Genomic DNA, 20,808 nt, shown 5'->3' with positions numbered 1-20,808 from the left:
GGTTTAGATAGGGTCAACAGTGAGAATCTTTTTCCATGTATGGAGTCAGCTATTACAAGGGGGCATAGCTTTAAATCAAGGGGGGGTAGGTATAGGACAGATGTTAGGGGTAGGTTCTTTACTCAGCGAGTCGTGAGTTCATGGAATGCCCTGCCAGTAGCAGTGGTGGACTCTCCCTCATTATGGGCATTAAGCGGGCATTGGATAGGCATATGGAGGATAGTGGGCTAGTGTAGGTTAGGTGGGCTTGGATCGGCGCAACATCGAGGGCCGAAGGGCCTGTACTGCGCTGTATTCTTCTATAAAAGGGAAATCCCAAATACTTCTATAAGTACATCTGTCGTAAAAGGATAGTAAAAAGAGTAGAATTGATTACCAAAAGGGATTTGCAAATGGCTGCAAAAGACACAGCCAAGGTGTAAATAAATATTTTGCATGTTTCCTTGCGACCAACGGTCATGCTGACAGAGGGGGGATTTCCATCACCAGAAGAATTTAAAATTGATAAGGAAGACATATTAATACAGTAACTAAGTTTGTAACACACTGGAACTGGAGGAAATGCATCCAAGAACATTGAAGGAAGTAAGAGTGGACATTGCAGAGGGACCGGCAATAATCTTTCAATCATTGGCCTCATTCAGAATAAGCTGAAAATGTGTTGCTGGAACAGCACAGCAGGTCAGGCAGCATCCAGAGAACAGGAGAATCGACGTTTTGGACATAAGCCCTTCTTCAGGAATGAGGCTCATTCCTGAAGAAGGGCTTATGCCCGAAACGTCGATTCTCCTGTTCCCTGGATGCTGCCTGACCTGCTGCGCTGTTCCAGCAACACATTTTCAGCTCTGATCTCCAGCATCTGCAGACCTCACTTTCTCCTTATTCAGAATAAGCTGTAAAGACAAGTTCAGCAAATTGCAGCCGGTCAGTTGATATTCAATGGTGAGGAAACTTCTGGGGTAAAATTATTAGTCATATGATTAATTTGGAGCAGATAGCATGAATTTGTTAAGGAAAATAGTGTTTCATTAACTGCTTTGAAGAGGTCAAAAGGCACACGACATCAGGATACAGTCCAACAGGTTTACTTGAAATCACAAGCTTTCGGAGCACTGCCCCTTGTCAAGTGGAGTGAGCAGCGCTCTGAAAGCTTCTGATTTCAAATAAACCTGTTGGACGATAGCCTGGTGTCGTATGACCTTGTCCACCCCAGTCCAACACCAGCACCTCCACATCATGCTTTGAAGAGGTAACAGGGAAGGTTAATGATAGCAAGGCTATTGATGTGGTGTACATGGGGCTCCAGAGAGTGTTTTATCAAGTGCCACACAACAGCCTTGTCAGCAAAGTTATAGGCTCTGGAATAAAAGGAACAGTAGCAACATAGACACAAAATTGGCTGAGGGTAATTGGTAATGATGATTTTTCCAGCTAGAGGAAGGTTTGCTTTGTGTTCCCCAGGGTTTGGTATTGGGATTCTTGCTTCTCCTGTTAGATATGGATTTGTTTGTCCTACGTTCTCTTCTGAGGAAACATAACCTGACTGTGCCCAAATCATCTTCTTTTTGAAGGTAGCATACTTATAAAGGATTTAGATCTTGATGTGCAAGTGGAGGACACAAACATGGAAGAATTATTAACCTTGGGGAGATTAATGTAGGACTTTATTGGCACATTGATGGAGTGGTGGATGGGTGGGAGATGATGTTCAATTTGGAGATGAGTGAGGTTATATTGTTGGGTACAAAAAGGACATAGTGAGGCAATAAAAAAGATACTATTCTAAAGAAGAGAAATAAGTTCTTTTAAAAGGAGAGAGAAGTAGAGAGAGTTGTTGATAAAGCATACAGTATTATACGCTTCATTAATAGGGGCATAAAGTGCAAGAACAGCAAAGATATAGTGAACCTAGATAGGGCATTGGTTAGACATCAGCTCAAGTATGTTGTAAGAGATCTGTGCATCATACTTTAGGAAAGATGTGAATTCATTGGAGAGAATGCAGAAGAGGTTAAGACCATGAGATGAGATAGTTCATTAGGTCTGTTCCATTATTCAATGAGATCCTTGCCAGTGTGATCACTTTGCTACCTTTTCCCCATTGCCCTTGATTCTCTCACTGATTAAACATCTGTCCATCTCAGCCTTGAATATACTTAAACGACCCAACCTCAACAGCCCTCTCTGGTAAAGAATTCTACAGATTAACTCAGAAGAAATTCCTTCTCATCTCTATCTTAAATATGTGACCCCTTTATTCTGAGATCATGCACTTTCTTCCTGGATTCTCCAACAACTTTTCCACATCTACCCTGTCCAGTCCCCAAAGAATCTTATATATTTCAATAGGTCACCTCTAAATTTTCCAAATTCCAATGACGACAGGCTCAACTTATTCAACCTCACCTCATCAGACTGTTTCCAAACCTGGTGTCAGCCTTGTGAACCTTCTTTGGATTATCTCCAATCTGCACGCTTACTTTCAAAGAACAAAGAAAAACAAAGGACAATACAGCACAGGAATAGGCCCTTGGGCCCTCCAAGCCTGCGCTGACATACTTTGCCCTTTACTAAAATGGTCTTCACCTACAGGATCAGTATCCCTCTATTCCTTTCCTATTCATGTATTCATCCAGGTGCATCTTGAATGCTGCTATTTGCCTGCTTCCATCACCTCCTCTGGCACTACATTCCAGGCACTCACCATTCTTTAAAACTGCTGCCTTGCACATCTCCTTTGAACATCCTCCCCTCTCGCACCTTGAACCTCTGTCTGCTGGTAATTGACTCCTCCACCCTGGGAAAAGCCTAAAACACACCCAGTGTAGCCAACCTTTTTCTTCATAGCTAAATTCCCCCCTACCAGGCAACATCCTGATAAACCTTTTCTGTACCCTCTCCAAAGCATCCACATCCTTCTGGTAATGATCAGAACTGTACACAATATTCAAAGTGTGGCTTAGCTAACGTTCCATAAAGCTGCAGCATAACTTGTCTATCCTTATACTCGATGCCCCTTCCAATGAAGGCAAGCATGCCATAAGTCTTTTTTACTACCTTATCTCACTGCACTGCCACCTTCAGTGATCTGTGGACCTGCACACCCAGATCCCTTTGCATATCAATATGCCGTTTACTGTGCAATTTCTACTAGAAACTGAAGCTAATCAGTACTAGAGAAATGGTGTTGGAGACATTAATGGGAATGAAGGCTGGTCAATCCGGAGGGTCTCCTAATCAACATCCCAGAGTACTTACGGGAGTGGCACTAGAAATAGTGGATGCATTGGTGGTCATCTTCCAACATTCTTTAGACTCTGGGACAGTTCCTACAGAATGTACGGTAGCTAATCTAACCACTATTTTAAAAAGGAGTGAAAGAAAACAGGGAATTATAGGCCAGAAGTCTTGAACTTCGAAAATGCATCACCTCACATTTCTCTGGATTAAACTCTACCTGCCATTTTTCTGACCATGCCTCCAACTGACCTATATGCTGCTGTATCCTCTGACAATCCTCCTCACTATCCACAACTCCACCAATCTTTGTACTATAACCAACTGACTAATTAGACCAGCTAGGATTTCCTCCAAATCATTTATGGCGATCAAGAACAGCAGATGTCCTAGCACTGATCCCTGTGGAACCCCACTAGTCACAGCTCTCCGCACAGCCCCACAGCCACTGATTCATGAGGCCACCCAGGTCTCAATTGCATATTCCCCTCTCTCAATTTATAGCCATTCAGATAATAATCTGAAGTCTTGAACTTCGAAAATGCATCACCTCACATTTCTCTGGATTAAACTCCACCTGCCATTTTTCTGCCCATGCCTCCAACTGACCTATATGCTGCTGTATCCTCTGACAATCCTCCTCACTATCCACAACTCCACCAATCTTTGTACTATCAGCAAACTGACTAATCAGACCAGCTAGGATTTCCTCCAAATCATTTATGGCGATCAAGAACAGCAGAGGTCCTAGCACTGATCCCTGTGGAACCCCACTAGTCACAGCTCTCCGCACAGCCCCACAGCCACTGGTTCATGAGGCCACCCAGGTCTCAATTGCATTTCCCCTCTCTCAATTTATAGCCATTCAGATAATAATCTGTCTTCTTATTTTTATTACAAAAGTGGATAATCTCACATTGATCCACAATCTACGGCATCTGCTACGCATTTGCCCAGCCTGTCCAAATCATACTACAATATCTGTGTCCTCCTCATAGCTCACCCTTACACCAAGCTTTGCATCATCTACAAATTTTGAGACATTACATTTAGCTCTCTCATTTAAATCATTAACATACATTGTAAATCACTGAGATACCCCACTAGTCACTTCCTGCCATTCAGAAAAAGACCCATTTAATCCTACTGGTTTCTTTTGACTGCGAACAAATTTTCCACACATCCCAATATACTAACCTGAATCATATGTGCTTTAATTTTACATTTTAACTTATTATGCTGGACTTTGCCAAACTTCTGAAAGTTCAAATAAATCAACCCCACTGGCTCCCCAATGAACACAACTGGTTACGTCCTCAAATAATTACAGTAGATTTGGCAAGCATGATTTCCCTTTTGCAGATCCATGCTGGCTGTAACTGATTCAATCACTTTTTTTTTTAAAATGCTTCACTGTAAAATTCTTGATAATGGACTCTAGCATCTTCCTGTCTTCTGGTCTGTAATTCCCTGTTTTCTCTTGAGCTACTGTTTAAAATAGGGTGGTTAGATTAGCTACTGTACAATCTGCAGCAACTATCCCAGAGTCTAAAGAATGTTGGAAGATTAATGCATTCATTATTTCTAGTGCCACCCTCTTAAGTACCATGGGATGTAGATTAGGAGACCCTCAGAATTGACCAGCCTTCATTCCCGTTAATGTGTCCAACATCATTTCTCTAGTACTGATTCGCTTAAGTTTCTCCCTCAGTAAAACCCATCATTTCTAGTATGTTATTTATGTCCCCTTTGTGAAGGCAGAGCGATGTATGAATTTAGTTCAGCAGTCATTTCTTTGTTGCTCGTTAAACATTCCCTCATTTCTGATTCTAAGGGGCATACATTCATTTTTATCAATCTTTCTCTCTTTACATATGTATTGGAAATTTTACAGTCAGTTTTGTTCCTTAAAGATTACTCCAACGGTTTATTTTTGCTTTCTTAATCAATCCATTGGTCCTCTTTTGCTGACTTCTAAACTGTTCCCAGACCTCAGTCTGCTGATTTTCTCTTGCCAATTTGTAAGCCTCCTTTTTGCATCTAATACTATCTCCAACCTCCCTTGTAAGCCATGGTTTGGTCACTTTTCTCTTTATACTTTTATGCTCAACAGTAATCAATTATTTTTGTAGTTTGCCCATTTATTCATGAATGTTTGCCATTGCCTATCCACTTTCATTCCTTCCAATGAAATTTCCCAATCCATTCAAACTAACTCACAGAGTCATTGAGACATACAGCACAGAAACAGACCCTTCTGTCAAACTTGTCCATGCCGAAAAAATATCCTAAATTAATCTAGTCCCATTTGCCAACACTTGGCCCATATCCCTCTAAACCCTTTCTGTTCATATACCCATCCAGATGCCTTTTAAATATTGTAATTGTACTAGCCTCCACCACTTCCTCTGGCAGCTCATTCCATACACGCACCATGCTTTGTACGAAAAAAATGCCCTTCGGTCCCTTTCAAATATTTCCCCTCTTAATCTAAACCTGTGCCCTCTAGTTCTGGACTCTGTCACCTGAGAGAAAAGACCTTGCCTATTTACCTTATCCATGCCCCTCATGATTTTATAAACCTCCATAAGGTTCACCCCTCAGCCTCCGACACTTCAGGGAAACTAGGCCCAGCCTATTCAGCCTCTCCCTCTAGCTCAAATCCTCCAACCCTGGAAACATCCTTGTAAATCTTTTCTGAACCCTTTAAGGTTTCACCACACCCTTCCTATAGCAGGGAGACCAGAATTGCACACAATATTCTAAAAGTGGTCTAACCAATGTCCTGTTCAGCCCCAACATAACCTGCCAAATCCTATATTTAATGGTTTGACCAATAAAAAAGCATACCAAATGCCGTCTTTACTATCCTATCTACCTGCGACTCCATTTTCAAGGAAAAATCAACTTGCACTCATCTCACACCATTGCAATTTCTCTTGTTAAGTTTCAGGACCCTAGTCTCAGAAACAACTACCTCATCCTCCACTTTGAAGAATTTTACCATATTATGGTTGCTAATCCCCAACCACATTATCAATTATTCCTTCTTCATTGCATAGTACACCAAATAGCTCAATTATCAGGCTCTTATCTCTATGTCAGAAGGTCATGGGTTCAAGTTCCTCTCCAGAGATTTAAATGCATGGATCTTGCTTTGGAAGTCCAGAGAAATAGTAAGGAATGTATCTTTGTTGGCTCAGGGGTTAGCACTGTTGCTTGGCAGTGAGCCAGTGGAAAAAGTAGTCAAGACAGCATACAGGATACTTGACTTTATTTGTTGAGACATAAAATACAAAAACTGGGAGAACTGTATAAAACACTTGAGAGATCATAGCTGGAGTGTTGTGCAGTTCTGATCACCACATCATAGAAGTGATGCTATTGCATGAGAACAGATATAAAGAGATCTTGCCTGGACTGAAGAATTTTGATTATGGTGAAAGATTGGGTAGGTTAGCGTTGTTGCCTTTGAAACAGAGTAGGTTGAGGGGAGACCTAAGCAAAGCCAATAAAGTTATGAAGGTTCTAAACAGATAAGCCATCCTTGATTGGTGGCTTGTCAAAGCCCTTAGACAGACAGAGAGAGAAGAAGATCAGCAATAAGGGAAATGGTCTGCAACAAACTGCACCACCAATGTTGATATTCAGGGATGTTTGTGGCCATTCTTATGACAATTCAAACATACATAGAACACTACAGCGCAGTACAGGCCCTTCAGCCCTCAATGTTGCTCCATCTGATGCCCATCTAACCTACACTGTTCCTGTATTATCCGTATGTATGTCCAATGCCCATTTAAATGCTCTTAACGTTGGCGAGCCCACTACTGTTGCAGGCAGGCAATTCCATGCCCCTACTACACTCTGAATGAAGAAACTAAGCCTAATATCTGACCCTCAATTTAAAACTATATCCCCCTCATGTTAGCCCTCACCATCTGAGGAAAAAGGCTCTCACTGTCCAACCTATCTAACCCACCGATTATTCTTTACATCTCAATTAAGTCACCTCTCAACCTGCTTCTCTCCAATGAAAACAGTCTCAGTTCCCTCAGCCTTTCCTCGGAAAACCTTCCTTCCATACCAGGCAATGTTCTTGTAAATCTCCTCTGAACCCTTTCCAAAGCTTCCACATTCTTCCAATAACACAGTGACCAGAATTGCACACAATACTCCAGGTGCGGCCTTACCAGTGTCTTGTACAGCATCACCGATGCAGCCATTTGTTACTTTGTATTGTCCAAGGATAACTTTGAATCTGCTGTTGTCTCTGTTCCCTTATCTCTTTATGACTTAATAAATCTGATTTTAACTCCGGTCACAGCCCGTGAAGTGTTTATTTTACTGCCTCGAGGAAGATTACATCGGGTCGGGGAATATAAGCAGTAAACCAAGTGTAATGATGAGGGTTTAAGCTGTTCACTCTAATAGTTGACTCCAACGTCTGTAGTCTGAATAAAACCACACTGTTGGGATGATTGAAAACAAAGGAAACCATCACAAACTTGATCCAGAAAAAAAGTCAGTAAACCAAGTCCACTTTCAATTGCATTTTAGCTTTGCTTTTCTGTTGAAACGTATCAAATTCTAACAGGGCTATACAGACTAGCTGCAGGGAAGATGTCTCCCCTGGTTGAGGTTTCTAGAATCACAGTCGCAGGATACAGGAAAAGCCACTTAGGACTGAGAGAAGGAAAAAAATCCTTCACTCAAGGGATAGCAAACCAATGGAATGTTTGATTGCAAAAGGCCAAATTTCTGAATATATTCAAAAAAAAAAGATAGGCACAGTTTAGATTTTGAAGGCATGGACAGGTATGTGAAGAAAACTGGAATATGGCATTGAGGTAGAGGATGAGCCATGACAATGGTGGAGTAGTTTCAAAAGGTTATACCAGTGTCCAGTTTCTATGTTTCATTGTCTCGACATTTGTGGGAAGATGGTGGTGAAGTGGCACTAATAATTCAGCAGCCCAGGCTAATGATCTGGGGCATGTGTTAAAATCTCACCACAGCAATTTGGAATCCATCAATACGGGGAAAAAAAATAAATCTGGAATTTAATGCTAGTGTTAGCTTGAAACTATCATTGTTTGTTTCTAAAAGAAACCAGAGTTGAAACTTTATTGCTGGAACAGCACAGCAGGTCAGGCAGCATTCAGGGAACAGGAGATTCGACGTTTCGGGCACAGGCCCTTCTTCATTCCTGAAGAAGGGCCTGTGCCCGAAACGTCGAATCTCCTGTTCCCTGGATGCTGCCTGACCTGCTGTGCTGTTCCAGCAATAAAGTTTCAACTTTGATCTCCAGCATCTGCAGACCTCACTTTCCCCTCTAAAAGAAACCCCACCTTCATCAGCCATGCCTTATAGAGAAGAAAATCTATTCTTCTTACTTGACCTACATGTGAGACCAGACCTGCAGCAATGAGGTGATCTTAAATCAGGCAGCAAACCTTTCAACTCAGGGCAATCATGGATGTGCAACAAATGCTGATTTTGCCAGTGATGCCTGCATCCCATGAAAGAATAAATAAAAACATTTTTGCTTTAAATGATATCTCCAAGATACCTACGTTCTGGGGCTGATTCTGGGGATGGCTGGACTTACTTTTGAGGAGAGATTTACTCGGTTAGGATTGTTTTCACTGGAGTTCAGATGAATGAGGGGTGGCTGACAGATGATAAAATTCTAACAGGACTAGATGGGGTGGATGCAGGGAGGATGTTCTTGATGGGGATGGGGGGCGGGAGGGGGCAGTTGTCCGGAACCAGGGGTCACAGTCTGAGGGTTCGAGGTGGACTATTTAGGATGAAAATGAGGAGACATTTCTTCACCCAAAAAGTGGTGAGCCTGTGGGATTCATTACCACAGGAAGTAGTTGGTGCCAGAACATTGAATGTAATCAAGGGGTGGCTAGATACAGCACTTGGGGCAAATGGGATCAAACATTATGGGGAGAAGGCAGAATTTAGCTATTGAATTAGATGATCAGCCATGATCATGATGAATAGCTCGAAAGGCTGAATGGCCTCCTCCTATCTTCTATGTGTCTAAGTTCCTCAAATTCTGGATTTTTGTGCACCCTAACTTTAAAATAACTCCATCATCTGCTGCCTCGGTTTAATGACTTGGACTTTCCTCCCCGAACAGCCCCAACTCTGTGGACTCCACCTCTCATTCAAATTGCTCTCTGTCAAAATATTTGGTCATCTGACCCAATATTTCTTTGGGTCAAATTTTGCTTGCTCTCACTCCTGTGACCCTGGAATGATTTACCACATTAAAAACACTACATAAATGCAGGTGGCCGTTTGCTATGCACTCTATAATTATAGTAATGTTTTAATTAAATTCATTTTCTCAGGATGACAGGAGTGAAACCCATATTTGCTGTTTTTGGGGTGTAGAAGTAGAAGCAGGCCATTCAGCCCTTCTAGATCAAGGTTAACTATTTACTTTAATGTCATATTCCCCATATCCTTTAATATCATTAGTAACTAGGAATCTATCAATCTTTATTCTTCATTTATTTAATGAATAAGCTTCCATGGCCCTCCTAGGTAGAAAACCCCGAAGATTTACCACCCTCTGAATGAATAAGTTCCTTCTCATCTCACTGGCTTACCTTTTATTCTAAGACTATTTCCTGGTTCTGCACCCCAGAGTCAGGGGAAACATCTTTCCTGTGTCTGTGCTGTCTATCCTTTTAAGAATTTCATGAATTTCCATGAAATCACCTCTCCTTCCTCTAAACTGCAGAGATTACAGAAACAGAAATTGCCTGGAAAATCTGGCAGCATCTGTGGAAAGAAATCAGAATTAACATTTCAGATCCAGTGACTCCTCTTCACTAAATCTTTGGGGTTTTTCTTCTCATTCCAGAGGTCATGGGCCCATTCTCCTCCATTAGTCCTCACAGGACAATCCACTATCCCAGGAAGAGTCTGATGAAAACCTGCTGTGTTCTGTCTTTCTCTCTCCCCCGGAAGGGAACAAGAACTGCATACAATGCTTCAAGTGCAGTCCAACCAGGGTGCTACACAGTTGAAGTGAGATGTCTTTGTTGCAGTGCTTAAATCCTCTTGTGATGAAAGTCTGCCTCCCAAATTGTTTCCTGCAGTCACATGCTAATTTTCAGTCAATTATGAAAAAGGACACCTAAATCCTTATAAGATCAGTATTTTCCAACTTTCACCACTTCAGAAATACTTTACAGCTCCATTCGTCCTACCAAAGTGGATGGCTTCACCCTCGGGCAGCACAGTGGCTCAGTGGTTAGCACTGCTGCCTCACGGCGCCAGGGATCCAAGTTCGATTCCAGCCTCAGGTGACTGCGTGGAGTTTGCACATTCTCCCCGTGTTTGTGCGGGTTCCCGCCCAGTGCTCCAGTTTCCTCCCACAATCCAAAAAGTGTGAAGGGTAGATGAATTAGGCAAAAGTGAGGACAGCAGATGCTGGAAACCAGAGTTTAGATCAGAGTGGTGCTGGTAAAGCACAGCAGGTCAGGCAGCATCAGAGGAGCAGGAAAATCGACGTTTCGGGCAAAAGCCCTTCATCAGGAATGGAGGCAGGAAGCCTCCAGGGTGGAGAGATACATAGGGGGTGCTGGGGAGAAGGTAGCAAAGAGTACAATAGGTGAATGGGGATGGGGATGGAGGTGATAGGTCAGAGGGGAGGGTGGAGTGGATAGGTGGGAAGGGAAGATTGGCAGGTAGGACAGGTCATGGGGACAGTGCTGAGCTGGAAGGTTGGAACTGGGGTAAGGTTGGGGGAGGGGAAATGAGGAAACTGGCGAGGTCCACATTGATGCCCTGGGGTTGAAGTGTTCCGAGGCGGAAGATGAGGCGTTCTTCCTCCAGGCATCAGGTGGTGAAGGAGAGGTGGTCGAGGAGGCCCAGGATCTGCATGTCCTTGGCTGGGTGGGAAGGAGAGTTGAAATGTTGGACCACAGAGTAGTGGGGTTGATTGGTGCGGGTGTCCCGGAGATGTTTCCTAAAGCACTCTGTGAGGTGGTGTCCAGTCTCTCCAATGTAGAGGAGACCGCATCGGGAGCAACAGATACAGTAAATTACATTGATGGATGTGCAGGTAAAACTTTGATGGATGCGGAAGTCTCCTTAGGGGCCTTGGATGGAGGTGAGGGAGGAGGTGTGGGCGTAGGTTTTGTAATTCCTGTGGTGGCAGGGGAGGGTGCCAGGACAGGAGGGTGGATTAGTGGGGGGCGTGGACCTGACCAGGTAGTCACGTAGGTTAGATGAATTGGCCATGCTAAATTGCCCAAAGTGTTCAGGGATGTGTAGGTTAGTTGCATTAGTGCGGGGAAATGAAGAGCAATAGGGTACAACTTCAACCCATGCTAGTAACTTACAAATGCAGAACTCTGGATTGTTAGTCGAGCAACATAAGCATTATGCTACTGCGTCAATGGGCCCTCTGCAATGGCTTGAGATGTGAACTTGTAATGAATAACCTGAGGAAATAAAATCTCCCCCAAAAGCTGGAGCCACAACAGATATGAACTGGGAGAAACAGCGGATCTGATATCCACTGCCAAAGGAATATAGCCCAGGAAGGAGCCAATGTTGGGCAGAAAATTGGCAGCAATGCAAATAAAGGTGGAAGACGTTTGCTTTGATATAAATCCAGACCATCGCGAAGAAACAGGTCCATGTAGATATAACTGAGGGACACCATGATGCTGTGAGGAATTAAAAGCACCAGATGAGATTCCAACTGATAAACATTCAGCTACAAGCTCTCTTTGCCGGAGCTCTCTCTCTTTCTCAGTTGCCCAACTAGGGACTAATTCCTTCTAGGACTCACATGCCTGATGCAATTAAGAGATAATAGACCTGTGGGGAAAGCCTCGGATTTCTATAACGGTGTCTAGATGACTGATTTGATTCAGAACTTGGTCAAGCTAGAGCCTGGGATCAGGGGTTTGTCGTTGAAACTGGAATTTATGAAGTGCAAAAGGGATTGGGATAATCCTTTGATCACATAAATCTGCACTGGAGGAAACAGAACACTTCAGTGAACAGATTCTACAGAGTTTGACAAGACCTGACAAACAGTTAACCCTTTGAGCACAAGAACTGCACATAAGATCAGAGGAAGAATAAGCCTGTACTATGCCAAAGTGTTTTTCTTGTTTATTCATGGGATGTGGGCGTGACTGGCTAGGCCAGAATTTATTGCTCCATCCCCAGAGGGCAGCTGAGTGTCAACCGGATTGCTGTGGGTCTGGAGTCACATGTAGATCGGGTCAGATAAGGATGGCAGATTTCCTTCCCTGAAGGACAATTTTCCCAACAATTGATATCATCATTAGTCTCTTAATTCCAGATTACCTTTTCTAAAAAAATTCAGTTCAGATACCAACATGGCAGTATTCGAACCCAGGTCCCAAAAGCAATACCAGGGCTGCTAGATTAACAACGCAGTGACAATATCACTAAGCCATCATCTTCCTAGCTCAGAAGCAAAGATAGAAGTTGCCGGAAAAGCTCAGCAGGTCTGGCAGTATCTGCAAAAAGAAATCGGAGGGTCTGAGGAAGGGTCACCGGATCCGAAACATTAACTTGGATTTCTCTGCACTGATGCTACCAGATCTGCTGAGCTTTTCCAGCTACTTCTGTGTTTGTTTCTGATTTAAAGCATCCGCGGTTCTTTTGTATTTTTCATCTCCCCTAGCTCTCCTGATGTAACCCCATAGACCTGACTTTGTGCCATTTCTCTTTGTGGCTTTGCATTACAAAACTGATCAATCTTAGATTTAAAAACAGCAATCAACGATAACATGTGAATTTTCATGGCGAACCTTAATTAAATACCATACTATTATGAATAGCAGAAATGATTGCGTGCTTAAATCCTATAGGAGCCAATAAATCCCTTTCAACGCTACTAACTTGCAGAATAACTTGATGGATAAGAACTCCCCAATCAGTTGTGGAGTCCCTCCCATTCGCTCCAGATTGTTATGTTCAGGTGTGAACACAGCCTTGAACCATTTGTCATCCCTGAACCCTCCCGGATGGTAATTTTAATGTATTTTCTTTTACAATTTGTCTGGGAAATGCAGCACAGCAAGCCGAAGGAAGAAGATAAGATTCTGCAAGTCGGTCGGACTGATTTATGTCTGGGATGTCAGCCTTCAAAAACAATCTTTGTTCCATTTTACTGTCGATTTTAAGAGCCAACTTTACAGCAAACAGAGGCAATTGATCAGTGTGCATTCGGAACCACTGACAGCAATAAATGAAATTGCGTAACGCAAGTATTCGCACCATGAATATTTAATATGAAACAGCTTGGGTGAAAATTGCTCCTAGCTTGACTCCATTGTGAAGCCTGAAACCGTTTTCACGTGTGGATGACTCCCTCCTCACACAAGGTTGGATTTTGCTGGATATTAAATACTTCTGATGATATTGCTGAGGCAAATTTCATCTGGATTCCTTGCCCGTGATTATGTTTATTTTAAACCATGTGTTTATTGTCCTAAAGGCACTCCTGGTTACTGCGAATTGTCTTTGTGTAATGGAATAAACCACCATGGGCAATACATGCACTGCATAGGTATAAAATCTGAACTCAAAGGATGTGATATTCTGTATTGTTTGGACTTGAGGAAATGGAGAAAGCTCAGTACCCTGGAGAAACACCATCAATGTGCATGACACAGAACCTGGTGTTATACCCAAGCAGATCACTTTGCTAAGTAAAGGGCCTAATCCTCTGATTCAGTACTCTCGCACCAAAAGAAGAGATACCCCCCACTGGAGAGGACTGGGGTTTTTCTGAAAGTTTTTAAAATCTGTCTGGCTGACCCCACTGAGCCCTCCAAAAGGAAATAGTCAAGCAAAAGGAATATCCTGGAGACGTTTCAGGGTGATGGGCTAGTGGCGGCACCCAATGCAACTCAAAGGTCCAATGTTTGAGTGCGTGGTAGTGGAGGGTGTAGGCGATACAGTAACCAATAATTAGCCTTTCGCAGTTCATTTATCAGACCGGAGGTGACGCTGGTACAGAATCTGCTGGGTCACGGCATCTCGCGCTGTTCTCACAGGAACAGAGAATAGAGGAGCTAAACATCACTTAACTGGAGAATGACTGAAGACAGACTGATTTGGAAGTCCTTGTCCATGAATCATAAAAAGCTAGCATCCGTGTTCAGAGGGTACGAGGGAAAGTAAATGGAGCGTTGGCTTTTATTTTGAAGGTAACGTAATATAAATGAAGGGAGGTTTTGCTAAAAGTATTTTCGGTACAGGCCAGGCCACAGCTGTGATACTGTGATCAGGTTTGGTCCCTTATCAAAGGAAAGATATTGGAGGCAGTCCAGAGAATATCCACAAGACAAAGTGCCAAGCATGCAGTGACTGTCTTATGAGGAGAGGTTGAGTCGATTGAGCTTGTACTTTTTAGAATACAGAAGAATGGGAGGTGACCTTATTGAAATATGTAAGATTCTGAGAGGACTTGACAGGGCAGATGTGAAAAGGCTGTTTCCCCTTATGGGAGAGCTTTGGACCAGAGGGTACAATCTCACAGTAAAGGGGTTGCACATGTCAGACGGAAATGAGGAGGAATTTCTTCTGAGGGCTGTGAATCTATAGAATACTTTGCCACAGAGGACTGAGTCATTCTGTATATTCTAAACTGAGACAGACAGGCAGTTAAACAGTCAGGGAATCGAGGGTTAAAGCAAGAAAGTGGATTTGAGATTACTAGATCAGCCATGATATCATTGTGTGGTGGAGTAGTCTCGATGGGCTAAATGACCTATATCTGTTCCTACATCCTATAGATTCGACCATGGAAGGAGTATACATGGCCCTTTATGTCCGTAGCTGTGGTTGCTTTTTCCTTTCCTCAACAATCACCTCAAACTGTTTATGTCGCAACTTCTTGAATTCAAAATTGTCAAGTGGCATGTGACCTTTGGGACCTCACTGAGCAATGGGACCAGCAAAATGGATGGAAAAAGAGGCAGAGGAATGATGGAGGAAGAGATGAATTAGAATCAAACCACGTTCAGAAACATAAATGAGGGGAAAAATGAAAAGCCGAAAGGAATGGGAGGAAAATAATCAAAGATAATATAGGAAAAATAAAATTCATTTAAAAAGTTTAAAAGTTCTCAAGGAACAATGTGGCAACTGCAAGAACAAAACCACACGATTACTCTCCTGTGAGCTTCGTTGGTTGAGTGATATGGGAGGAATTTGAAGAGTGTCCTCACACTGTTAATTGCCAGGACTATCTTCTGATGATGAGATTAAGTTGTATTAATTCAGAAATTAATTTGAGTTTCATTAAGATGGAGGGAGATGAGGGGACTTTGAGGACATTCATCCACGTTACAAAATTGACAGCCCAGGTGGTACAAATCATCCAACAACTTACAACGATTCACAACTCACAATACATTCTCTTCCTTGCTGCAACTTCCTGTTTTGTTAATGCAACCATGAAGGTGATCTTCTTTCAGCTCATTATCTTCCCAGCAAATTAGGGTCCTAAATGTGATAGCAGAACATCAAATTCCACTGTTTGCTCCTTGCGAAGTCCCAACACAAAATGAATGGACTTTATATGGACTGTGATTTGCTTGATTCATTCTTGGGACATGGATAACTGACAAGACACTCACCATTCCAGATCCCGAGTTACCTTGAGTCAACTGCAATGAGCTGGATTTTACTGAGATTGTAAGGACCTTCATTTTGGGCTCAATTCCAGGCTGGGAGATGGCTAATTAAGAAGCTACTGAAAGAGATAAGTGCTGCCAGTGCATGTAGGAGAATCCATCCTGAAAACATCCTCTGAGGATATGCAAGTTAGGTGGATTGGCCATGTTAAATTCTCCATTGTATCCAGCGGTGTGCAAGCTGGTTGGATTAGCCATGGTAAACGTAGGGTTATAGGATCGTGGGGGTGGGTCCAGGTCAGATGTTCTTCGATAGGTTGAATGATTTGCTCCACACCATAGGGAATTCTATGTTTTAAAAAACCATTCCCATAGTTTCCCAATCATTAGACTAACCTGGATGGGAAGCTTAGCCACAATGGACAATGTTCACACTGTGGTAAAAACAATGACTGCAGATGCTGGAAACCAGATTCTGGATCAGTGGTGCTGGAATGGGCAGGTCGGACAAGTCCGGACAAGTCAGGGGATCGTGTTGCTGGAGGTTAGAAACTAGGATGAGGTGGGGGAAGGGGAAATGAGGAAACTGTTGAAATCCACATGTGGCTGCAATATGGCCTTCTGGTCCCCTACTTCCTAACAGGAGGCCGATCCTGGAAACTTCACTGGGGAAGGATTGTCGATACAATCCCAGCCAACTCAGTACTGTGATCTGAAGCGGAGTCAAATGATCTACCTGCAACTTCCAAGTAGGCAGCTAGGGCCAACTAGACCCTATTTCCATCACGGCCACTCAGATGTGGCCATCCTGACATGGGATTCTCTGAATTGCAGTCCCAGTCTTGCCTCCAAACCTGTTTCCACAGAATAGTCTCAATGTGTAGGAGAGGAGGCATGCAAGGGCCCAATTATATCCCTTCCCCTGGAGACAGTATAACAATCCAGGTGGTATTCACCACTAATTCCTGGGTCAATAGATTTCTGAATTTAATTCTACAACTTGGTGGGGTGTGATCTGAACTCTTGGTTGCTAGTCTGATATCAAACCAGAATTAGGCTGGTGTACATAATGATAAAGCTGGAAATCTCACATTGCCGACCGACACTGGCTCCTAGCCTGGCAATGCCTCAATCCTGAAATCCTCATCCTTTATAAGTCCCTTAATGGACTCACCCCTTCCTATTCATGGAATTTCCTTTATTCCTACAACACTCCACCTAATTTTGATGTCTGTGTATCCACCGCTGGAGGAATTGACAGCCTGCCTTCAAATGTTTTGACCCCAAGTTCCGGAATTTCCTCTCAAATCTCCACATTTCCCTCTATTGCTCCATCATCCTTCAAGACCCTTGCTAAAACTGAGCTCTTTGAATGAGCTGTCGGTTACTCATCCTGATCTTGCTCAGCACCAAATTTGTGAAGCAATTTGGGATGCTTTTATTAGAGACAGCCATACAAGTGTATGTTGTTGTCTTTGACAAATTTTCAGCTTCAAACAGAAGGTCTTTCAAAATCTCACCAACAGCCATCACACATCAGGCATTGTCAGGTTTCAGACAGACTGTGAGCTCGTTTTCAGCGAGCTGGTCTGAAGTAGTACTGAATTATATTGCAGCTCAAACTGGTCCTGAGGTTAAGTAGGGTGAGCAGACAGGGGTAATCAGGCCAGGGGCATTAGAAGGAATTACAAGGGATTAATTTTAAGGAATTACAAGGGATTAATTTAACCATCTAAGGTATTAAGATAGATAGTAAGCAAGGGCTATGGATGAATATGGTGGGGATAAGCCCAGAAACCTATTTTTTGGAGAGTTAATGAAAAAGTGAGCACAAAATATAAATCAAAGTTAAGAATTTACAACTTTATACCTGACTAAACACTCCAGTAGAGAGAAACTAACTCATCCAATGGATGAGTTGAAGGTAGCAGCAGCTGCTTCAGTTTCTAGCATTCAATGAGATCATAGCTGATCTGTGAGCTAGTTCCACATACTCATCTTTGTCCCATGTCCCTTTATTTCTTTGGAAAAACAAAACTCCATATCTCAGATTTAAAGCTGACGATTGAGTGATAGTTGCCATTTGAGCGCATCAACCTTGACCACCTCTTGCATATTCTTAACTTAAATCTCTGAAAAAACCTGGTTCTGACTTTGCACAGTGCCTTCAGATTCTGGATTCCCCAAGATTGCATGGCGGATGAACTGTGAAGGATCTGCAGCTCAATCTGGTCATTTGGTTGGATCTTGGACTTGGGATTATAACAGGTTATGACAATCTTACTGAGTGATTGGCCCTGATGTAAGAGCAAATATTGACAGGCAAATGTTCAAAGATCTCAAAAATGAACAATGTGAATCAGGCACTGAATTTTATGTGCCAGCTGTGCCCTGGGTCTTTCTTTAGGTCACAACAGTATGTTTCTGCCTGTTACGAGGATAAATGGGTGTAGCAGGTGTATTTAGAATTCTTCACTCACCTCTGCCTCCAACATTGTAGCATGCATAAGGTTGGCAGTGTAGCTGATGGTCATTATGTTTAAAACCCCTTTTTCCGATGTTGTATTCTCTCACCTCTCTTATTCCTATCTTTCAAAGTCTCATGTGGGATGTCATTTGAAAACTGTCCTCTCAGAGAGAGAACATGCTTGGTCAGAATATAAAACACAAAGAAGCTAAGCCTATTACAGTCATTAAAGTGAACCCAGAAAACCACTTACCAAGTAATGGTGGCAACCAGTTCACATTGGCCTCACAGTGAGAGTCCAGGAAGGTCAAAACTTCACCTTTGGCCACTGAAGCTCCTAGCAACCTGGTTCGGATCAGGCCTTCCCTCTTCCTAGTGCGCATAATCCTCACTTTCGGAAATCTAGCCATGTATTCCTCTAAACGTTCTTTCAAATGTTCTGGAAAACATAAAGGTGTGAGCACTTCAAACCTTTTTTTAAAGATTTGGGATTGTACAGATTTCAGACAATCAGAATGGTAGAAGCTTTTTTTTTGTGCCCACTTTCTCCCTTTGCCATTCTCTCTTCTTTCCCATTCATTCAACAAGGTATGGGCATTGATTGCTGGAGTAGATTGAAAGGCTCCTAAGTGGTTGTTAATGGGAAGCAGGAGCGTGAGGGTGAGTTAGAGGCTACTTTGAATGGTCTCGGAAGATGAAAGAGGCCATGGCCTGAGTGGTATTATTGCTGGACTGTTAATCCAGAGACCCAGGTAACATTTGGGGTTTAAACTAGAGTTTAAATGTCACCATATCAGATGGTAGAATTTGAATTCAAGAAAGAAGAAAAGTCATTAGACTCTTAATTCCAGATTATGTTGAATCCATATCATTTGTCACAAGAACCCCTTCTGGTTCACTAATTTCCTTTACAGAAGGAAATTGCCATCCTTACCTAGTCTGGCCAACACGTGACTCCGGATTTTCAGTAATGTGGTTGACTCTTAATTGCCCCATGGGCAATTAGGAATGGGCAACAAATATTGGCCTATCCTGTGAAAGGAGGCAGTGTAGGTGAGGCTCGCATTTAGTTCCCATTCCTAATTGCCCAGGAAAAGGAAGGTCAAGGTTGGTTAGAGAATGAAGAATAACTAAGCAAGGGGATGGGGAGACAATTATTTCAAAAATGTCAAAATATAAAGACTCAATCATCTGTGAAATAAAGAACATTGTTTAAAGTATCAGAAAGAGACTGAACAAGAGATGTGGATGGATATAGTGGAGGTAAGTTAATTGGCCACTTAAGAGCCTTAATTTACGTGGAGATGCCAGCGTGAGACGAGGGTAGATAAAGTCAGAAGTCACACAACACCAGGTTATCGTCCAACAGGTTTATTTGAAATCACAAGCTTGTGGAGCACTGCTCCTTCACCAGGTGAAGTGAAGGAAAGTGCACAGGCTCAGAATTTATAGGTGGAGAGATCATTGCAAGATAATTTGAAGTAATTAAGAGTGTCAAAAAATAGTATAAATGGTGAGTGAGTGTTGACTGGCTGAGTTACAAGTCTTTGCAGGTGATCAAAAGTTTCAGACTGTGTGAGTAAAGTCGGGTTCTGGATCAGTGGTGCTGGAAGAGCACAGCAATTCAGGCAGCCAGAGCCTCCAAGCCCTCCATTTTTTCATCTCCAGACGTCCCCAACAGTACCCCTCCACCGACACTCTCATTCGTTTGGCCGAACTGGTCCTCACCCTTAACAATTTCTCCTTTGAATCCTCCCACTTCCTCCAGACCAAACGGGTAGCCATGGGCACACGTATGGGCCCCAGCAATGCCTGTCTCTTTGTTGGCTACGTAGAACAGTTGATCTCCCGTAATTACACCGGCACCACTCCCAACCTCTTCCTCCGCTACATTGATGACTGCATTGGCGCCACCTCGTGCTCCCGCGAGGAGGTTGAGCAACTCATCAACTTCACCAACACATTCCACCCTGACCTTAAATTTACCTGGACCATCTCCGACACCTGGCTCCCCTTCCTGGACCTCTCCATCTCCAATAATGACAACCGACTTGACACTGACATTTTTTACAAACCCACCAACTCCCACAGCTACCTGGATTACACCCCTTCCCACCCTACCTCTTGCAAAAATGCCATCCCGTATTCCCAATTCCTCCGCCTCATCTGCTCCCAGGAGGAGCAGTTCCACCATAGAACACACCAGATGGCCTCCTTCTTCAGAGACCGCAATTTCCCTTCCCACGTGGTCAAAGATGCCCTCCAACGCATCTCATCCACATCCCGCAATTCCGCCCTCAGACTCAACCCCTCCAACCGCAACAAGGACAGAACGCCCCTGGTGCTCACCTTCCACCCTACCAACCTCCGCATAAACCAAATCATCCGCCGACATTCCCGCCACCTCCAAACAGACCCCACCACCAGGGATATATTCCCCTCCCC

The 20,808-nt window shown here is 43.1% G+C and overlaps 1 protein-coding gene across 1 annotated transcript in view; it reads right to left on the bottom strand.

Annotated features, from left to right (window-relative positions):
- galntl6 (polypeptide N-acetylgalactosaminyltransferase like 6) overlaps positions 1 to 18,922 on the bottom strand; it is a 242,319-nt gene extending 223,397 nt beyond the window's left edge. The window contains exons 1-2 of the mRNA XM_043674606.1: positions 18,907 to 18,922; positions 18,617 to 18,802 (exon numbers count right to left, since the gene is read on the bottom strand). Coding sequence (XP_043530541.1) covers positions 18,617 to 18,802; positions 18,907 to 18,922 — 202 coding nt within the window. The remainder of the gene's footprint in view (positions 1 to 18,616; positions 18,803 to 18,906) is intronic.
- Between the last annotated feature and the right edge of the window lie 1,886 nt (positions 18,923 to 20,808).

This window comes from Chiloscyllium plagiosum, chromosome 2 (assembly GCF_004010195.1).
Source record: "Chiloscyllium plagiosum isolate BGI_BamShark_2017 chromosome 2, ASM401019v2, whole genome shotgun sequence".
Lineage (NCBI taxonomy): Eukaryota > Metazoa > Chordata > Chondrichthyes > Orectolobiformes > Hemiscylliidae > Chiloscyllium > Chiloscyllium plagiosum.
The sequence above is the reverse complement of the archived record's forward strand: the minus strand, read 5'-3'. Positions and strand labels throughout refer to the sequence as shown.